The sequence below is a fragment of the Ranitomeya imitator genome, chromosome 4 (genome assembly GCF_032444005.1).
Source record: "Ranitomeya imitator isolate aRanImi1 chromosome 4, aRanImi1.pri, whole genome shotgun sequence".
Taxonomy (NCBI): Eukaryota; Metazoa; Chordata; class Amphibia; order Anura; family Dendrobatidae; genus Ranitomeya; species Ranitomeya imitator.
In genome coordinates, this window is record NC_091285.1 from 639,798,051 (window position 1) to 639,821,155 (window position 23,105).

Consider the following 23,105-nt stretch of genomic DNA (forward strand, 5'->3'; position numbering starts at 1 on the left):
TGCATGGCACATACAGAAGCGGACACTGTCTTATCCCTAACCTCCCCCTCTCATCCCACCATGCGGTCTTATACAACTCGCCCCAACAGCTGGACAGCCATCACGTATCAGCTGGTAAACATAATTACTGGCACATCGTAATTACTTCCCTTCCTCATGAGGTCACGTCTAGCAGAGCGCATGGATGAAGACTGGCACAGGGAGAAACGATGTATTTATGTGCATAGATAACGCATATTTTACTTACCCTGTGTTGTGGTATAAAACCTGTAGATATATCCATACATACGATTTCATTAGCATTACAAATTATCCACAATGTTGTCATTTGGTAGGTTCATTGATGCAAACATTTATAGGTAGTGTGTAGACACATTCAAATTGGTTAAATGCCTTTGTGATAACACACTGTGCAAATAATTAATGCTTCTATTTAGTACACCTATTAATGTCACATAATTTATACTTGAATAATGCTTCCATACTGTAAATATAATGCTGCATACTGTGGGCATAATTAATGCAAGTATATAGAGCACATAAATAATGCTTCTATATTGTACAGATCCTTAATTCTAGCACATAGTACACATAAATAATGTTACCATAATGTGAACATAGCTAATTCTAGTATATACTGCAAAGAAATGATACCATACTGTACGCATAATTATTACTATTATATACTATGCATTATGCTGCCATCTTATATACATTAGTAAGTAGTTTTATTAAATAATACTTCTACACTATAAACATAATTGATGCTAGTTTATAGTATGCACAATAATGCTACCATAATGTACACAAAAGTAATACTAGCATAAATACACATAAATAATATTACTATACTGTACTCATGATTAAAGGGAATCCGCCACCATAAAAATTCAGTCCAATCTGCAGACATCATGATATAGAGCAGGGGGGGCTGTGCAGATTGATATATAGTTCTGCACAGTGGCGTAACAAGAGTGCAGTGGGCCCCAGTGCAGAATTTGGAACTGAACCCCACTTGCATCTCAGTCAGATATCTGGGCCCTTGTAGCCTTCTAGATCTTGTAAAGGCATACGTATTTGACCCCTATTTAATAATGTCCCTGTCCTTTCTCCTTCTTGTAATAATCTCCCCCATCCTGGGCCCCATGCTATAACATTTTCACCCAACCTGTTCCCCTTCCTGGTGTAATATCCCCCATCCTGATATAATGTTCCCCATTCTTGTATAATCTCCCTATCCTGGTATAATATCCCCCATCCTGGTATAATGTTCCCCATTCTTGTATAATCTCCCTATCCTGGTATAATGTCACTATCCTGGTATAATCTCCCCATTCTGGTATAATGTCCCCCCTATCCTGTTGTAATGTCAATGTCACCCATGTTGGTATATTGTCCCTATTCTAGAATAATGTCTCCATTCTGGTATAATGCCCCCCCCCTTCCCCATTCAGGTATAATGTTCTCATCCTGGTATAATTCCCCCATCCTGGTATAAGGTCCTCCATGCTGGTATAATGTTCGCTGACATTCTAGTATATTGACCTTATTTTGGTATAATATCTCCATCCTGGTATAATGTCCCCCATCCTGGTATAATGTCCCTATTTTGGTACAATATCTCAATCCTGGTATAATGTCCCTCATGCTGGTGTTATGTCCCCATATTGGTATATTGTCCCCCATGCTGGTATAATCACCATATTCTGGTATAATGTCCCCATTCTGGTTTAATACCCCTTATCCTGGTATAATGTCCTCCATCCTGGTATAATGTCCCCCATCCTGGTATATTGTCCCCCATGCTGGTGTTGTGTCCCCATATCGGTATATTATCCCCCATGCTGGTATAATCACCATATTCTGGTATAATGTCCCCATTCTGGTTTAATACCCCTCATCCTGGTATAATGTCCCCCATCCTGGTATAATGTCCCTATTTTGGTATAATATCCCCATCCTGGTATAATGTCCTCCATGCTGGTGTTATGTCCTGTGATGCAGTGACCCCTGTGACAGCTAGGGGGCGCTGTGAGTGCTCTTTGGGATGTGCATGGAGGCATATCTATTGTGATAATCGTGGTGAAACAGTGACTGGCTGTGTTGTGAATGGCCGATATGTGTCGCAGAGGGAGTCTGCGTAGTAAGTCTGATGCAATGTTGTTGTTCTGGGACCTGTAGTCCCTCAAGAGTGTATATGTATGGTGTAGCTGTAAGGGAGACTTACTAGGCTAGTTGTGTGAGATGGGTGGGACAAACTAGCCACACATCCAAACTCCCATCCAGGGGAGTGGTTAGGGTATATAATGTGACCAGGGTGTGGGTCACATGGTTCCTGTGCATGGTCGCTGTGAGTGACCTGTGTGTTCCCGTGTGGTTCCAGTGGAAGGTCCTGGAGAGCCTGTGTGTTGGGAGGTCCTGGGAGTAGGAGTGCTGAATAGCACATGGTGGGGCTTTGGACCTGGTGAGCTGGGTGTGTTGGATTTCCTGGGAGTAGGAGTCCTGAATAGCACACTGAACAACCTGTGTTGAATTTCCTGGGAGTAGGAGTTCTGAATAGCACATGGTGGGACTTTGGACTTGCTAGTGGCCTGGGGTGTTGGACAAGGTCCTGAATAGCACCTGGACAGGTCACATGTGCGGTTCATGTGAGGAGGAGGCTTCCTGAATAGCACACAGTGACTGTGGTTCTGGATGGTCTATGTTGGGGGAGGCTACCGTCCTTCGGTGGGTCTGGACTGACTAAGATATGCCGCCCAGGCAAGTTGGTGATCCCTGTGAGGCAGCTTTCCCGGAGGAGTGGACTGACGAGGAGTTGGCAGGTGGAGCAGGAGCTCCCATAAGGTACCATTGACTGTTGGTTGTGACGTTCCATGAACTGTGTGGTCTCCCACGGGGACTGAACGTAGTGAGGTTCAGCGTGTTTAGAGACCGCGACCCAGTGTCATATGCTCTGTATGTGACTTGGGACAGTGGTGAAGTGTACGGCGTACAGACACCCATGGTAACTGGGCGAAGTGAGAGGTCCAGCATGTTTAGTGTCTGTGAGACAAAGCCGTAAACGTGAGTTAAAGCCGTAAATGAATTGTTAAGACAAAGCTGCAAGTTAATATCACCAGTTGGTGCCCATTGTGTTCTATGGAATGTATATTATGAACTGCATAACCCGGTTTATGACACTTTAATAAACCGTATGGACTGTTTTGTGTTCAAAAATCGTGCCTGACTACGTTGATCCCGTGCCAAGCGAGTGTCCCCCAATACACTTAGTGAGAGCAATCTTACAGTCCCAATATTGGTATATTGTCCCCCATGCTGATATAATCGCCATATTCTGGTATAATGTCCCCATTCTGGTTTAATACCCCTCATTCTGGTATAATGTCCCCCATCCTGGTAAAATGACCCTATTTTGGTATAATATCTCCATCCTGGTATAATGTCCTCCTCATTCTGCTCACCTTGCCTCACTCCCATGCCACGTGGTGTCCTCTTCTGTAGCCGGCAAAGAAGTAGGCAGCTGACTTCAGCATGCAGGCAGGGGCAAAACATGACATTACTGGCATGCTGACGTCTGCTGCTGGCCTCTGATTGGACGACGGCGTGTAATGCAGGGCAGGCACCTGGCGGATCTCTGGGCCACAATACATTGCACCTGAATATGTGTCTGAGGATGCTCATGCAGGTGGACTGGGCGTCGGCGGACCTTTCCCTCACGGGCTCCGTGGCAGTTGCACTCTTTGCGGCCGCGATCATTAGGCTCTGTGCACACGATGCGGATCCGCAGCAGTTTCCCATGAGTTTACATTACAATGTAAAGCTATGGGAAACCGAAAACGCTGTGCACATGCTGCGGAAAAAACCGTGCGGAAACGCAGCGGTTTATATTCCGCAGCATGTCAATTCTTTGTGTGGATTCCGCAGCGGTTTTACACCTGCTCCATAATAGAAAACCGCAGGTGTAAAACCTCAGTGGAATCCGCACAAAAACCACGGTAAATCCGCTATTAATCTGCAGGAAAAACGCAGTGTTTTTGCCCTTCGGATTTATGAAATCCGCTGTGGAAAAATCCGCAGAGGACCATTCTACGTGTGCACATAGCCTTACGCCTCCCGGTTTTGTGGGAAAAGATTCCGTATAATCTGTGGTTTATTCTTAAAACTTCTGCTTATGTACCAAACTATACACATAATTATTGCTGGTATGTAGTACTTGTAAATAATGCTGCTATACTGCAAACATGATGCTAGTATAGATTATACATAAAATGCTTCCATACTATAAACAAAAGTGTTGCCAGTATAAATACATATGTATTGGTCTTTGTTAAATGCAGCATGTGAATTCTTTTAGTGATTTTTCAGCGTTTTTCACCCATTAAAAGCAATGAGCGGTGCAAAAAAATGCAGGAAAAACACAGGTATCAGTTTTTGCTGCGTTTTTAGTGAAAAAAACGAGGTACAGCAGTGTGTGAAATACATTTAATTTTGTGATTTTGCCAAGTTTAAACCATAATGTCTTGACCTTCATGACAGTTTAGGGTTGGTACAATTTAATAGGATTAGTACAGCTGAATTATATTAGTGATGTGTACAAAGTAAACAATGGCCGACCAAGGTGTGAAAGTGAGTAATACTTGTGTAAAGTAAACAGTGTCCTACAAACTATGGATGTCTTGGGTAAACTATTCCCAACCAATTCACCCCGCACTACATTTTCCATTAATGGTTTTATGGTTTCACATATGTCTTGCATTGGTGACCTGTGTTCATGTTTCTGTGGTGGAAGCAAGCTGAACAGGATCCTAAAAACGTAACAAAAATGCAGCAAAACCTGCTTTTTTGTGAGCAGCTTCTTTTACTGCCAAGAGAGCAGGTTTTCCTGCAGAAAAAAAGCCACATTTCCTTTGCATTTTAGGACAAATAAGGGGCTCGCAATCTATATTCCCTATCTTTGGGAGGAGACCCAGGCCAACACGGGGAGAACATACAAGTAGGATAATATTTGACAGCCTGTATTAATATTACTTACACATTATGTTGGTATTATTGCAGGGATTTGCTGATGAGGGACAATTTATTTGAAGTTATTACCCCTCCCAGGACATTTTACATCCAGGTAAATATTATAACTTTTTTTTAATTTATTGAATATCATGTGTTTTATCTGCAATGAGGAATGACTCGGACTTGGAGCCTCGTCACTTTTAGATAATGTCAACGAAGGTCCAAAAAATGCCAGAACCTCATTCATTTGACTTTACTTACTGGTGCATTTTGCTTGGTACATTTTTTTCCCCACTATGTCAGAATAGAGGAAGAACTTTTGGATCTTAAAAGTCGGAATTGTAGCAAAGAGAAACAATGGAAATCATAGCATGACGTGAAATCAGAGGTCATTGCTGGACACCACAAGGCAACACAAGGCCTGGATAGTGTGGTGGTCGGGGTGGCATGGGGGGATATAGGCAGACTTACCAGGTTCCTGGTGCATCAGAGGGATACAGAATTGGACACCAACATTCTAAATGACACATAGAAGGGGAAGATCCTGTTGCAGATTTTGCATTGGAGTCCAGGAGCATTAAAGGGTCATTGCCTCCTCAACCTTTCATGGTGGAGATAGGAATAATTGCTTTCAGCTTCCAACCACCGGAAACACAGAATATGACTGAACCACGCCATGTCTCCACTCCCTTATTCCATTTTCCATAATTCCCATTGATCGTCTTTGTTCGAGATACAGAAACAGGTTACCTTCAATTTAAAGGGATCCTGTCCTGATGAAACTGGTGCCTGATCTGCAGGCAGGATCTTACAAAGCAGGAGGAGCTGATCAGGTTGATGTACTGTACATTTTTGTGGGAAAAGTTTCAGTAAATCTTGCACTTTATTCACTAGCGTTTGCAGGCATAAGAGTCCAGTGGGCGGTCCTACTCATTGATTGACAGTCTTTTCTGTGTGACTGTACATGCAGATTTAGCTGCCAATCACTATTAGGACTTCCCACTGGATTCCTATTTTATTCATTGAAATCCCTGATGACCGTCCAGTGGGTGGTCTTAATAGTGATTGACAGCCAACGCTGCATGCACAGTCTTATAGAAATGACTGTCAATCACTAATAGGACCTTCCACTGGACTCATATGTATATAAAAACCAAAGATTACAATTAATAAAATTAGTCCAAAGGGCAGTCCTACTGGTGATTGCCAGTCTTCCCTGTATGACTACATGCAGAGATAGTGTCACGCTCAGTGTGGGAAGACTAAGTGCAACAAGAAAGGATGAGGGGAAGGAAGCCCAGACACTAGGGAAAGGGTAAGTGGAGATCCCTAGGCAAATCTAATAACACTACACTTGCCCTAAACATCCCTAAATTTGTTCCTCACCAATCGCCGAGCAGGAAACCTAAGCCCTGTATCTCACTAGAGTTAGGCACTGGATAGTAAGGAGGAGGGGGGAGAACACTGGTCAGTCACCACTGTAAACTAAAGACAAATAGGTAGAAAGACAAGGGGAATGAACTTAGCGTGATCAGACTCAGAGGTGTAACACCAAATGTCCTCAAACAGATCCAGAGAGGAAGTTAGCCGACTGCTATAGCTCCAAACCTTCACAGGGGAAAAATGTGAATATCACTGGCGAGTCTAAGTGGAGCGAGACCGGAGTATATGACTATGAAAGATGGCGGGATGGGGTATGTGTCCCCGAGATGGGATGGGGTCCCCAACAATTTTTTGAGAAGTAGGAACACAAGATACGGGCAATGATGATGACTACCGATACAACATGTATATATGGGATGTGGGTTGAAGGAACGCTCCATTTTGGTTTTATTTGGCAGGAAGAATATGTAGTCGACCATTTCTGTCTTGTCAGATTCCATGAAATTATAAAACGCAGTAAGATTTCCAGAAATAGCTGGCACATTAAGCCAGAATTAACATTTCAGAATACACATCGGCCATTTATGTTGGCCGCACCTCAGATTTTTATTGGACGGGACGCCATTCGCAGAAATGAACTGTTCATTGGAAATAAGGACTATTCAGCTTCGTTTTGACACATTACTTGATTATTTTCGAGAAGACTATGATGACAGAATGTGATGGCTGTAAGGAGACCTTTATGTAGATGGGGATGACATCAGTCCTGGCTCCATGCCCTCACAAATACCTGCTCCTTGAATGATGGACTCTCGCCTGGATTGCTCCTCTATCTTTGTCGAGCTCTTAGAAGATCAGTAGAGACGGACGCTGGCTGGGCAAGGATGGTGATTCGCGTGACATGTAGAAATAAATATGCAAGTCATTCAAATGAATGGTCTCTACTCTCTCCTCCCTCATCCTCTCCCCAAGGGGCTGTCCAATCGGAAATAGTGGATGCCAAAGGGGGAAACGATCTAGAAGGATAATTTCCATTCATCTAAGCTTTATAATACGTTGAGCAATGACAAACTCTTTGATTTTGCATCCAAAATTTTAAAAAATGCAACTTTTTTTATGTATACAGCTCTGATGCAGACATATGTGATTCCATGGTTACAAACAAAGCATTAGAATAACATAAGAAACGGGTAGCACCCATGCAGTATGGGAAAATAGGTGCTACTGTTATGATCTGCTGGCCTAGGAGCAGCATGAGACGGACTCTGGAGAAGGTGGTCCCTGTACTGACCGCAAACCCTGAACCTAGCAGCGCAACTAGAAGTAGCCGTGCGGGGTACCTAACACTCCCTAGACCCCTCGGCACAGCCTAAGATCTAACTACCCCTAAAGACAGAAACAGGAAACCTATCTTGCCTCAGAGAAAATCCCCAAAGGATAGATAGCCCCCCACAAATATTGACTGTGAGAGGAGAGGGAAATAACATACGCAGATATGAAATCAGATTTTAGCATAGGAGGCCATACTAGCTAAAAAGAAAGAATAGAATTTTCCTGATTTGGGAAGATATAATTTAGCGGCAAATCTCAGATATGCAATTGACTGGATTAGAGGTATTTCTCATTTTGCAAATGTTGAAATAGAGCAACAATTTTACCCACACATTTCGCTACCAGCTTTATTGCATTTGGGTGGAGAAGACCTCCCAGTGGGAATAAATGACCACCGGTCACTATGGCAAACAATGCAAACTTGGAGACTATGTAGGAAGATTTGTAATTTAAAATATAATTTATCCCCATTTCAGACCTTTTTGGGAAACCCGAGGTTCATGGGGGATTCAGCACCGTCTTTCTATAGGATTTTGGCTTCTCAGGGATGCGGGCAGGTAATAGACCTATTAGATCTTAATTTCTCAATAATATCCTTTGAAACGGCATCACAACAATATCCATTATTTAATATTAAACCGTTCTTATTTCTCCAAGCACGTAGCTTAGTACAGAAATGTCGGACATTGGGGGGGACGGCAGAGGGGAGATCCAATTTGGATGGGTTTATCAGAAATACAAAAGCCCACCCGGCTTCTATAAGTAACATCTATTCAATATTGCGTAGGAAATGGGTGGGGGAAGGAAAAACCACGGGCGTGGCGAGGTGGTTGAGAGATATACCAAACTTGGAGGTGAGTGACCTTTTTGAAGCTACCATAACACAAAGAAAGTTTCTACCATATAGCAGTTACACTGATATGGCACTTCTAATTCTACATAGAGCCTATATCACACCGTGCATGCAATCTAAAATGTCCCCATCCATCATCTACCTATGTTCTAAATGTAAAGCCCGTAACACCGACATTTATCATCACTTATGGAGCTGCCCGCAGATTCGGAAACTTTGGGGAGAGGTACATAATGAATTGCAAATAATCTGTGGAGTAGACTTCACACTCACTCCGCAATGGGCCATTTTTAACATCCTAGACGAAACATCTCGAAAACTACCCAAATACGTCAAGGCAACACTTACAATATGGGCTTCAGCAACTAGGAAGAGTATTTTACATCAATGGTTGAGTCCCTTAGTCCCTTCACTCTCTTTCATTCGCACAAAAATACAGTTCATATTTAGAATGGAATGGTTAGACACATTAACTAACAAAGAAAAACAAGTAAGCAAATTTTTTTCCACATGGGATACTTTTATTCCATCACTTCCTTTGGAGACTAGGGAGAAACTGAGGGCAGAGTTTGAAAATACCCAATGGTATTTATTGCAGCGGATAGGAGGTAACTCACCAATTTCATGAGGTACTTTTATGATTAAGTGTACGCAAAGTATGGAGGTTCATGTTTTTGGTTTTTGGTTTATGTTGGGGTGGGGGGATAAGGGATACAATATCATTATATTGTCACATTATCGCATTACCATATCATCAACTTTGGAAATGTATATTTTGTACGTTTTTGTATTATATTATAAATTTCTAATAAAAAGATTTTCAAAAAAAAAAAAAAGAAAGAATAGAACAGAGTACTATGCGGTCAGTATTAAAACACTAGAAAATATCCACCACAGAAAATACAAATCACCACATCTGACTAAAGACATGGAGGATATATCTGCATCTCCAGAGACACAGCTTGGCTGCAAAAAATCCTTCACAGACAAAGCTGGACTAAACAAAAACATGAAAATGCACAGAACTATAAGGTCCACAGCAGGTGGACAGCAAAAACAAAGCCAGGACTTATCTTTGTAGAAAAGCACAGCAAACTGGAGAGACCAGCAGGGAAGTGAATCCTCCAAAAACAATGGACAACTGGCAGGGACTAAAGAGTCCTGCAAAGCTATATGCCCCAGTCGGTTTTGCAATTAGTAGATACACCTGTCCAATCCTGCAGTCCAGGCACAACTGCATTAACCTCTACAACCACCGGAGGGAACCCAAAAGCTGAATTCACAACATGCTACAAACCCATCTAGAAAGAAAAGCAAGTATAATGACACTCAAAAAAAAGGTTTATAGAGTGGGGAAAATAAGTATTTGATACGCTGACGATTTTGCAAGTTTTCCCACCTACAAAGAAGGGAGAGGTCTGTAATTTTTATCGTAGGTACACTTCACCTGTGAGAGACAGGATCTAAAAATAAAAATCAGAAAAATCACATTGTATGATTTTTACATAATTAAATTGCATTTTATTGCATGAAATAAGAATCTGATCACCGACCAACCAGCAAGATTTCTGGCTCTCAAAGACCTGTTAGTTTTTCTTTAAGAAGCCTCCTACTCTGATCTCATTACCTGTATTAATTGCTCCTGTTTTGAACTCATTAACTGTATAAAACACACAATCAATCACACTCCAACCTCTCCACCATGGCCAAGACCAAAGAGCTGTCTAAGGACACCAAGGACAAAATGTAAATGCACAAGGCTGGGATGGGCTACAGAACAATAGGCGAGCAGCTTGGTAGGAGGGCAACAACTGTTGGCACAATTATTAGAAAATGGAAGATGACTGTCAATCTTCCTTAGTCTGGGGCTCCATTAAAGATCTCGCTTCGTGGGGTAAGAAGGATTCTGATAAAGATCAGGAATCAGCCCGGAGCTACACGGGAGGATCTGGTCAATTACATGAAGAGAGCTGGGACCACTGTCTCAAACATTACTGTTTGTACTACACTATACAGTCATGGATTAAAATCCTGCAAGGTTCCCCTGTTCATACCAGAACATGTCCACGCCCGTGTGAAGTTCACCAATGACCATCTGGATGATCCAGCGGAGGCATAGGAGAAGGTCATGTGGTCAGATGAGACCAAAATAGAACTTTTTGGTATCAACTCCTCTCGCAGTGTTTGGAGGAAGAAGGATGAATACAACTCCAAGAACACTATCCCAACCGTGAAGCATGGTGGGGGAAACATCATAGTTTGGGGTTGCTTTTCTGCAAAGGGAACAGAATGACTGCACCATATTGAAGGGAGAATGGATGGGACCATGTATTCTGAGATTTTGTCCACTGACCTCCTTCCCTCAGTAAGAGCATTGAAGATGGGTCTTCCAGCGTGAAAATGGCCTGAAGTACACAGCCAGGGCAACTAAGAGGTACCACCGTAATAAGCATTTCGAGGTCCTGGAGTGGCCTAGCCAGTCTCCAGACCTGAACCCAATAGAAAATCTTTGGAGGGAGCTAAAATTCAATGTTGCCCATCGACAGCGCCGAAACCTGAAAGATCTGGAAAAGATCTGTATGGAGGAGTGGGCCAAAATTCCTGCTGCAGTGTGTGCAAGAACTACAGGAAACCTCTGACCTCTGCAATTGCAAACAAAGGTTTCTGTACCAAATATTAAGTTCTGTTTTTATATTGTATCAAATACTTATTTCATGTAATAAAATGCAAATTAATTATTTAAAAATCATACGTGATTTTCTGTTTTTATTTTTTTTTTTAGATTCTGTCTCTCACAATTGAAGTGTACCTATGATAATAAAAATGACAGACCTCAAATACAAATACTTTCCCCACTGTATATAAAAGTTGTTGATGTGCACTGAATAACAATTAAAGGGAATATGTCAGCAGATTTTTGCTATTTAATTTGACAGCAGCATAATGTATGGGCAGAGACTCTGATTCCAGCGATGTGTCAATTACCGTAATTTACTTGGTGCAGCAGTTGTAATAGAATCACAATTTTCTCTGCTGAAGATCTAGCAGAGCCCAAAATGCTGAGCCCTGTATAACCCCGCCCACACCACTGATTGGCTCTAGTGGTGGGAGTGTAGTTGGACTAGGAGGCACGAGACACATAGTCCTGTGGTGATAACCTCCTGCTGGTAAAACATTAATTGTATTGAAACAGCAAAACACAAGTCAGTAAGTGACACATCACTGGAATCAGGATCTCTGCCCCTACATCATGGTATGCTCAGATTACCTTGCAGAACCTGCTGACAGATTCCTATTATCACTGTCCATTAGGAGAATCGGTACAAATAATCCATATGGTGAAAAAAACAATAAAAACGTTCAAAAATTCGTAACAGCACAAAACTAAATACAAGACCTATCAAACCACCAGGATAAGTATTGGGGTAAAAAATATACCCCCTATCTCGTCATATAAGGCAGAAAAACTGCTAGCATAGAAAATACTACAAATCACATACTGTGTAAAGTGCAAAGAAAATCCGTGCAAAATAATAATTACATGGAATAGAGTCTACCGATAAATATAGCAATAAATATTCCGGGAAAAAATATTACCAAAGTGAAAACTTAAAAAAAAAAAACCAAGGAGAAGGGCATCGTCCCCTGAGGAAGTCACATACTAGTGAGGTTACCATATTCTTCTTTGCCATATCTTCTTGGCTTTTTTGTGATATTGGTAATATTTATGATTATTTATATACAGTATTTATGATATTATTTATTGGTATACTCGATTTAGTTTCATTCTTATCTTGCACAGATTTTCTCTACACTTTGCACTTTACACAGTATCTGATATGTTGTATTTGCTGGCGGGTTTGACATCTTCTATGATGAGTTTTTGACCCTGACACTTATCCTGGTTTTGTGTTAGTTTTGCGCTGTTCTGCACTGTTTACGTGTTTTTAATACCATTTTTTGACACATGGATTAGTACTACTGATTAACCCAATAAATTATATTGTTATTCAATGGGCTTGACCCGAATTATTTCTATTTTTTTGTGTGTTGCTAGACTAGAAATAAAGCCTACATATAGTCTGACCTAACTTTTACTTGTGTTTCTACCCCGTGCTCTTGTTCCTTCCAGACTGACAGCCCTCAGGAGATGCACAGCTGGATAAAGGCAATCAATGCCGCCATTCAAACCTTAAGGACCCGCTGTCGGGTATGTACTGCCATAGTCTACGGTCTTCGCCATGTAGACCTTCACCTCCCTATGTGATAAACAATGTCTGATCCCCGGGGGTCTGATTACAGGAGTGGTAGTTCCCACACATCACCACTACTGCATGGATCAATATCGTGCACATCTAAAATATTCCAAATGTTAAGTTCAAAATTAAATTCAAATGTATTTATTATTTCTTAGATTTGTCATGGACATTTAAAGTCCTTCAACTTTCTTCCTTCACAAATAAGTCTGGGATTTCATAAGGAACTATATTTAGCCTCTACATGTAGGAAAACAAGATTTTGCAATTTCATGTTTGGAATGTAAAACAGATTAAGTTCGTGTCATCATATGAAGTAGTAATAAATCTGCCCTATATGTGGGTGGCACAGCCGGGATGCCTGTAAAAGTTTCGCCTTGTCCCCTTAAAATGTGATATAACTCAAATGAAAAATGTCACAATATGTTATTATTTCATATATTGTTATAGCATTATTTTATATGTATAACTTCACTTATTAATATAGTAATAATATATTGTATCATTTATATAGAATTAAAATATCTTATATACAGCAATAGTAATCTATATAATATTATGGTGTATATGTATATATATATATATATATATATATATATATATATATATATACAGTACAGACCAATAATCTTGAAGGAGTTCCCAGAGATGCTTAGCACTTGTTGGCCCTTTTGCCTTCACTCTGCGGTCCAGCTCACCCCAAACCATCTCGATTGGGTTCAGGTCTGGGGACTGTGGAGGCCAGGTCATCTGGCGTAGCACCCCATCACTCTCCTTCTTGGTCAAATAGCCCTTACACAGCCTGGAGGTGTGTTTGGGGTCATTGTCCTGTTGAAAAATAAATGATGGTCCAACTAAACGCAAACCGGATGGAATAGCATGCCGCTGCAAGATGCTGTGGTAGCCATGCTGGTTCAGTATGCCTTCAATTTTGAATAAATTCCCAACAGTGTCACCAACAAAGCACCCCCACACCATCACACCTCCTCCTCCATGCTTCACGGTGGGAACCAGGCATGTAGAGCCCATCCGGTCACCTTTTCTGCGTCGCACAAAGACACAGTGGTTGGAACCAGAGATCTCAAATTTGGACTCATCAGACCAAAGCACAAATTTCCACTGGTCTAATGTCCACTCCTTGTGTTCTTTAGCCCAAACAAGTCTCTTCTGCTTGTTGTCTGTCCGTAGCAGTGGTTTCCTAGCAGCTATTTTACTCGAAGGCCTGCTGCACAAAGTCTCCTCTTAACAGTTGTTGTAGAGATGTGTCTGCTGCTAGAACTTTGTGTTGCATTGACCTGTTCTCTAATCTGAGCTGCTGTTAACCTGCGATTTCTGAGTCTGGTGACTCGGATAAACTTATCCTCAGAAGCAGAGGTGACTCTTGGTCTTCCTTTCCTGGGGCGGTCCTCATGTGAGCCAGTTTCTTTGTAGCGCTTGATGGTTTTTGCCACTGCACTTGGGGACATTTTCAAAGTTTTCCCAATTTTTCGGACTGACTGACCTTCATTTCTTAACCCCTTAAGCCCCGAGGGTGGTTTGCACGTTAATGACCGGGCCAATTTTTACAAATCTGACCACTGTCCCTTTATGAGGTTATAACTCTGGAACGCTTCAACGATTCCCAGTGATTCTGACATTGTTTTCTCGTGACATATTGTGCTTCATGATAATTGTAAAATTTCTTCGATATAACGTGCGTTTATTTGTGAAAAAAATGGAAATTTGGCAAAAATTTTGAAAATTTTGCAATTTTCCAACTTTGAATTTTTATGCCCTTAAATCACAGAGATATGTCACACAAAATATTTAATAAATAACGTTTCCCACATGTCTACTTTACATCAGCACAATTTTGGAACCAAAATTTTATTTTGTTAGGGAGTTATAAGGGTTAAAAGTTGACCAGCAATTTCTCATTTTTACAACACCAATATTTTTTAGGGACCACATCTCATTTGAAGTCATTTTGAGGGGTCTATATGATAGAAAATAACCAAGTGTGACACCATTCTAAAAACTGCACCCCTCATGGTGCTCAAAACCACATTCAAGAAGTTTATTAACCCTTCAGGTGTTTTACAGGAATTTTTGGAATGTTTAAATAAAAATGAACATTTAACTTTTTTTCATAAACAATTTACTTCAGCTCCAATTTGTTTTATTTTACCAAGGGTAACAGGAGAAAATGGACCCCAAAAGTTGTTGTACAATTTGTCCTGAGTACGCTGATACCCCATATGTGGGTGTAAACCACTGTTTGGGCACATGGCAGAGCTCAGAAGGGAAGGAGCGCCGTTTGACTTTTCAATGCAAAATTGACTGGAATTAAGATGGGACGCCATGTTGCGTTTGGAGAGCCCCTGATGTGCCTAAACATTGAAACCCCCCACAAGTGACACCATTTTGGAAAGTAGACCCCTTAAGGAACTTATCTAGATGTGTGGTGAGCACTTTGACCCAACAAGTGCTTCACAGACGTTTATAATGCAAAGCCGTAAAAATAAAAAAATCATATTTTTTCACAAAAATGATATTTTTGCCCCCAATTTTTATTTTTCCAAGGGTAAGAGAAGAAATTGGGCCCCAAAAGTTGTTGTGCAATTTGTTCTGAGTACGTCGATACCCGATATGTGGGGGTAAATGACTGTTTGGGCGCATGGCAGAGCTCGGAAGAGAAGGAGCACCGTTTTACTTTTCAATGCAAAATTGACTGGAATTGAGATGGGACACCATGTCGCGTTTGGAGAGCCCCTGATGTACCTAAACATTAAAACCCCCCACAAGTGACACCATTTTGGAAAGTAGACCCCCTAAGGAACTTATCTATATGTGTTTTGAGAGCTTTGAACCCCCAAGTGTTTCACTACAGTTTATAATGCAGAGCCGTGAAAATAAAAATTCTTTTTTTTTTTTTTTTTCACAAAATTGATTTTTAGCCCCCAGTTTTGAATTTTCACAAGGGTAACAGGATAAATTGGACCCCAAATGTTGTTATAAAATTTGTCCTGAGTACGCTGATACCCCATATGTGGGGGGGAACCACTGTTTGGGTGCATGGCAGAGCTCGGAAGGGAAGGAGCGCCATTTGGAATGCAGAATTAGATGGATTGGTCTGCAGGCGTCACGTTGCATTTGCAGAGCCCCTGATGTACCCAAACAGTAAAAAAACCCCACAAGTGACCCCATATTGGAAACTAGACCTCCCAAGGAACTTATCTAGATGCATTGTGAGAACTTTGAACCAAGTGTTTCACTACAGTTTATAACGCAGAGCCGTGAAAATAAAAATTCTTTTTTTTTTTTCACAAAAATGATTTTTTAGCCCCCAGTTTTGTATTTTAACAAAGGTAACAGGATAAATTGGACCCCATAAGTTGTTGTACAATTTGTCCTGAGTACGCTGATACCCCACAATGTGGGGGGAACCACTGTTTGGGCGCATGGCAGAGCTCGGAAGGGAAGGAGCGCCATTTGGAATCCAGACTTAGATGGATTGGTCTGCAGGCGTCACGTTGCATTTGCAGAGCCCCTAATGTACCCAAACAGTAGAAACCCCCCACAAGTGACCCCATATTGGAAACTAGACCTCCCAAGGAACTTATCCAAGGATCACATCGCGTTGCTGCGGGGGTCTCAGGGAAGCCCACAGGGAGCCCCCTCCCTGCGCGACGCTTCCCTATACCGCCGGCACATCGCGATCATGTTTGATCGCGGTGTGCCGGAGGTTAATGTGCCAGGGGCGGTCCGTGACCGATCCTGGCACATAGTGCCGGATGTCAGCTGCGATGTCAGCTGCTGACACTCGGCCGCGCTCCCCCCGTGAGCGCGGCCGATCGCGTATGACGTACTATCCCGTCACTGTGAATTAAGTCCCAGGCACCTTTACGGGATAGTACGTCATATGGGATTAAGGGGTTAAAGTAATGATGGCCACTCGTTTTTCTTTACTTAGCTGCTTTTTTTCTTGCCATAATAGAAATTCTAGCAGTCTATTCAGTAGGACTATCAGCTGTGTATCCACCAGACTTCTGCACAACACAACTGATGGTCCCATCCCCATTTATAAGGCAAAAAAATCCCACTTATTAAATCTGACAGGGCACACCTGTGAAGTGAAAACCATTCCCGGTGACTACCTCTTGAAGCTTATCAAGAGCATGCCAAGAGTGTGCAAAGCAGTCATCAAAGCAAAAGGTGGCTACTTTGAAGAACCTAGAATATAAGACATAATTCCAGTTGTTTCACACTTTTTTGTTAAATATGTAATTCCACGTGTGTTAATTCATAGCTTTGATGCCTTCAGTGTGAATGTATAATTTTCATGGTCCTGAAAATACAGAAACTGTGTGTAAACAGTACAGGAACACTTAAACAACAGAATATAACTCCAAGTAAATCAAACTTCTGTGAAATCAAACTGTCCGCTTAGGAAGCAACACTGTTTGACAATCAATTTCACATGCTGTTGTGCAAATGGAATAGACAACAGATGGAAATTATTGGCAATTATCAAGACACCCTCAATAAAGGAGTGGTTCTACAGATGGGGACCACATCTCAGTACCAATGCTTTCTGGCTGATGTTTTGGTCACTTTTGAATGTTGGTTGTGCTTTCACACTCTTGGTAGCATGAGATGGACTCTGCAACCCACACAAGTGGCTCAGGTAGTGCAGCTCATCCAGGATGGCACATCAATGAGAGCTGTGGCAAGGAGGTTTGCTGTGTCTGCCAGCGTAGTGTTCAGAGACTGGAGGCGCTACCAGGAGTCAAGCCAGTACACCAAGAAACGTGGAGGGGGCCGTAGGAGGGCAACAACCCAGCAGCAGGACTGCTACCTCAGCCTTTTTGCAAGGAGGAACAGGAGGAGCACTGCCAGAGCCCTGCAAAATGACCTCCAGCAGGCTACAAATGTGCATGTGTCTGCACAAACTGTTAGCAACCAACTCCACGAGGATGGTCTGAGTGCCCGATGTCCACAGATGAGGGTTGTGCTCACAGCCCAACACCGTGCAGGACGATTGGCATTTGCCACAGAACACCAGGATTGGCAAATTCTCCACTGGCGCCCTGTGCTCTTCACAGATGAAAACAGGTTCACACTGAGCACATGTGACAGACGTAACTGGGGATGCCGTGGAGAGCGATCTGCTGCCTGCAACATCCTTCAGCATGACCGGTTTGGCAGTGGGTCAGTAATGGTGTGGGGTGGCATTTCTTTGGAGGGCCGCACAGCCCTCCATGTGATCGCCAGAGGTAGCCTGACTGCCATTAGGTACTGAGATGAGATCCTCAGACCCCTTGTGAGACCATATGCTGGTGCGGTTGGCCCTGGGTTCCTCCTAATGCAGGATAATGCCAGACCTCATGTGGCTGGAGTGTGTCAGCAGTTCCTGCAAGATGAAGGCATTGAAGCTATGGACTGGCCCACCCATTCCCCAGACCTGAAACTGATTGAACACATCTGGGACATCATGTCTCGCACCATCCATCAACATCACGTTGCACCACAGGCTGTCCAGGAGTTGGCGTATGCTTTAGTCCAGGCCTGGGAGGAGATCCCTCAGCAGACAATCCGCTGCCTCATCAGGAGCATGCCCAGGCGTTGTAGGGAGATCATACAGACACGTGGAGGCAACACACACTACTGAGCATCTTTTCCTTGTCTTGAGGCATTTCCACTCAAGTTGGATCAGCCTGTAATTTGATTTTCCACTTTGATTTTGAGCATCATTTCAAATCTAGACCTTCATGGGATATTAATTTTGATTTACATTGATCATTTTTGGGTTTTATTGTTCTCAACACCTTCCACTATGTAATGAATACATATTTGCAACTGAAATATTTCATTCAGTGATATCTTGGATGTGATATTTTAGTGTTCCCTTTATTTTTTTGAGCAGTGTATATACTGCCTATATATATATAGAGAGAGAGAGAGAGAGCGAGCTCTGGCAAAAATTAAGAAACCACTGCAAATTTTTCAGTTTGTCTGATTTTTCTCTTTTTAGGTATATTTTTGAGTAAAATGTTAGTTGCTCTTTGAGTCTATAAACTACTGACAACATGTCTCTGAAGTTCCAAGCAATACATTTTGTATTTATTTTCTGAAAATGAGAAATAGTCAAAATAACAAAAAAATGCATTGCTTGCAGACCTCAAATAATGCAAAAAAAAACCAAGTTCATAGTCATTAGAAACAACAATACTAATGTTTTAACTCAGGAAGAGTTGAGAAATCAATATTTTGTGGTATAACCATGATTTTTCATGCGGCTTAGCATGCTTTCCACCAGTCTTTCATACTGCTTTTGGGTGACCTTATGCCACTCCTGGTACAATAATTTAACCAGTTCTTCTTTGTTTGATGGCTTGTGACTATCCATCTTCCTCTTGATTACATTCCAGAGGTTTTCAATGGGGTTCAGGTCTGGAGATTGGGCTGCCCATGACTGGGATTTGATGTGGTGGTCCTTCATCCACACCTTGACTGAACTAGCTGTGTGGCATGGTGCATTGTCCTGCTGGAAAAACCAGTCCTCAGAGTTGGGGAACATTGCCCGAGCAGAAGGAATTAACAGTTTTTCTAGGATAACCTTGTATGATGCCTGATTCATACGACCTTCGCAACGATTAATCTGCCCAATTCCAGCCTTGCTGTAACATCCCCAGATCATCCCTGATCCTCCACCAAATTTCTCAGTGGGTGCAAGACACTGTTGCTTGAACGCATCTCCAGGTCTCCGTCTAAATATTAGACGACCAGGTGTTGGGCAAAGCTGAAAATTAAACTCATCAGAGATTACCTTACTCTAGTCCTCTATGGTCCAATCCTTATGGTCTTCGGCAAACTTTAGCCTGGTTCTCCTTTTCTTCTCATTGATGAAAGGCTTTTTTCTAGCTTTACATGACTTGAGTTCTGCCTTTAGTAGCCTGTTATGAACTGTTTTTGCCGTGCACTTCACCCCAGCTGCCATTTGCCATTCCTTTTTTACATCATTTGATGTCATCCTGCGGTTGCTGAGTGACATTTGAATAAGATGACGGTCACCCTGGTCAGTGGAGAGTCGTTTTCATCCTCTGCCGGTCTGTAGCTTTGTTGTCCCCAATGTCTGCTACTTGACCTTGTTGTAATGAACTGCCATCTTAGAAATTTTAAGGATGGAGGCAACATGACGCTCACTGTGTCCCTCTGCTAGTAAAGCCAGTATTGAGCCCTTCTTTTCCTCACTCAAGACTTTTCTTTCAAACTCCTTTGGCATGGTGAAAAGTTATTTTTCATTCCTATTACTTTTGGAATATTACTAGCACTTGTTTTGCCATCCAGCTTGTCCTATTGCAAGAGGATTGTGAACACCACAGCAGGGTTTTTTATACTTTCCCTCGTTAAATAAGAATTGGTTCAGGTGATCACCTAATCAGAAGCACATTAAGTAGAATGAGGTGGAATTCAACTGACACTGGAATGGAATGGCTGTCAGACATGTAGAGAAACTAATTTTTATAAAACTGTGCAGTGATCTCTTAATTTTTGCCAGAGCTGTATATATAGATATGCATATATAATTTATATAGCATTACCTTCTATAGTATTATAATATTTTTTTATATTATTGTATATAGCTTAATAGTGTTATTTTCTATATATTAATTTCTATATATTTGCTATATTATTATACTACTACTTTTAGTATTTTTTTACATATATAATAATAATGTAATATAGCTATATGTTGTATTACATAGATATTTTATGATGTATTTCCCTCTTACGTATTATATAAAATTCTGTAAGGTTATAAATTACAGTACAGCCTTAGGTTTCTTATCGGTGTTTTTTTGTAACACTGAATTCTAACTAACCAATACACAAATGTAGTATCAGAGAAGATGGTGTCTATATTTATGGTGTCTGTATATTAGCATTGTACATGGTCCAAACAACTAGAACGAGAGGAAATCCTCATGAAGTCCTAAGACGGGCTAATATCCATTAATTGGTCACATTAATTAAAACTGTTGGGGATAAAAACCAATCAGAGCTCAACATTCATTTCTTAAACTTCTCTTGTAAACTGAAAGCTGCTCTGTGATTGGCTGCTGCAGTATTATAGTATGACAATGTATTGTACAAATGATCACAGGTTCAAGTCCCCTATGGGTACTAATAAATATGTAAAAAAAAATAACCTTTGAAAAATATAAAAATATTCTAAAATATATAAAACTTCAAATAAGAGCGTTTTCCTGGAACATAAAATCAGAAAAAATGTATGTATTTGGTATCACAATATGTGTAAGTGTCTGAACTATTGAAATATTATAGTATTAATCTCATTTTTTTAAAAAAATCAAAACGTGAAAAAAATCTGAATCTCTGTTTTTTGGCCAGTTCATCTCCCCCCCCCTCAAAAAATGGGATACAAAGTGATCAGAAAGTCGTACGGACTCCAAAATGGAACCGATACAAACCTACAGCGATTGAATAAAAAAATAAAAGGTTATAGATCCTGGAAGGTGAGGAGGAAAAGTCAAAAGCAATAAAGGGGCCCAAGGGCCGACATAAACCTGGATCCGGCAACAGTATTGGTTGTATTAAAATAAGTTCTATAAACCGAGAATTGCATAATAGTTTGAGAAATTCAGGGTGACTGAAATTTAAATATCTGGAGTCATTTGTAGGTTTCTGACCAATTAGATTGTCCAGCATCTCTCAATATTTTGGATCTGTAGTGATCACAAATGACTGATCTCCACCTTCCTTTTTCTCCGTAGGAGTCTTTTGGCCGTACCATGTCGTTACACCGTTCCTCTATTCCAGCTTCTTCCTCAGCCTCCGTCCACTCTCTACCATCGCGTGATGTCAGACGGCCCCTGGGAAAATCAATGTCAATCAAATCATCATGGCAGCCGTGGACGCCAGTCCCGAAATGTGAAACAGAGTCAATCGCAGAAGTGACATTGGGGGGTTCTATTGACGGTGAATTTGGGGTACGAGCCAGACACATGTCTGAACCCCAGCGGTTAACAGATGACCCGTTTCCATATGATCTAGATAACATAAAAATCCGTACTTCAGATGTGTAACCAAGCCTAAGCTTACAGAGCTGGCCTACAGAAGAGACAAGATGACTGCCGCATCTACAGACTCTTACATTACATACCGGGTGAACCATTATACAGTATTTTTTACGAGATACTACCTGAATTGCTTCATTGCTGCCATGGTCTTGGCATTTGACTGTGAAATTTTCTGATCTTCTTGTTTCAACTCAGTATAATAAATACTTAGTTTCCAGTTTATCTAGCCGATGCTCTAGGCATATACAAAATGACTTCTGTCTGGAGCTTGGGTGAATATCACGATACGTTCTGTCATGATGATTACAGTAGGCCTTGAAATTAATGTTACATCATGGACAGTGCAAAAAATGGCAACCCAAATAATCTAAAATTAATTTGTTGCGTCAATGTTATACATCCAATACCTGGAAATGTGTGGTATATTTAAAGCCTGATCCCTGGTGGTCTAGTGTTAGGAGAGGCGTTGTAATCATTAGTGGTCCTGCAGAGAAAGTGTCCTATGGGGAAATGGGATGAATTCATGGTCATCCATTGTCGCGAGGGGTGTTTCAAACATTAATGGTTATGCAGAGAAGGTGTCTAGTGGAGAAATTAGTAGAATCCCTCACGGCTGAGTGTTAGGAGGCACATATTATCATTAGAGATCTAGTGGTTCAGCAGAGAAAGTGTCCCGTTGGGAAATGGGAAGAATTCATGGTCATTCAGTATTAGGAGTGGTGTTGCAACCATTAATGGTTTAGTCGTCTTCCAAAGAAAGTGTCGAATGGAGGAATAGTGGTCCTGCACAGGTGTTGAGTGGAGAATTAAAAAAAAATTCTGGTGACCCAGTGTTAGGAGGGAACTTGTAATCATTAGTTGTCTAGTGGTCCTGTTGGGAAATAGAAAGTATTCATGATCTTCCAGTGTCGGGAGGGGTGTTGCAATCATGAATGGTTTAGTGATCCTCCAAAATAAGCGTCGAATGGGGGAATGGGAATGATCTCTGGTGATTAGGGAAGGTGGATTATGTTCCTTGGGCTTGGAATAGAGATGATTTAAGAGGTTATATGACTGTCAATAGTGGCAGTCCTTTCTCCAAGTGCTGGTGTAAGGAAACCCATGTCTTCATCAGACCTCAAACTTCCTGTGAATCAGAAAGTGATCTGTTAATATCAGTTTCAGAGTGGAAAGTCCGCAGCCTGGTGACCT

At 41.5% G+C, this 23,105-nt stretch overlaps 1 protein-coding gene across 2 annotated transcripts in view; it reads left to right on the top strand.

Annotated features, from left to right (window-relative positions):
• Positions 1 to 22,136, top strand: part of PLEKHA2 (pleckstrin homology domain containing A2) — a 127,440-nt gene extending 105,304 nt beyond the window's left edge. For both annotated transcript variants that reach the window (XM_069766866.1, XM_069766865.1), the window contains 3 exons: positions 5,056 to 5,119; positions 12,708 to 12,785; positions 21,609 to 22,136. In XM_069766866.1, coding sequence (XP_069622967.1) covers positions 5,056 to 5,119; positions 12,708 to 12,785; positions 21,609 to 21,920 — 454 coding nt within the window. In that variant the 3' untranslated portion in view covers positions 21,921 to 22,136. The remainder of the gene's footprint in view (positions 1 to 5,055; positions 5,120 to 12,707; positions 12,786 to 21,608) is intronic.
• The last annotated feature ends 969 nt before the right edge of the window (positions 22,137 to 23,105 follow it).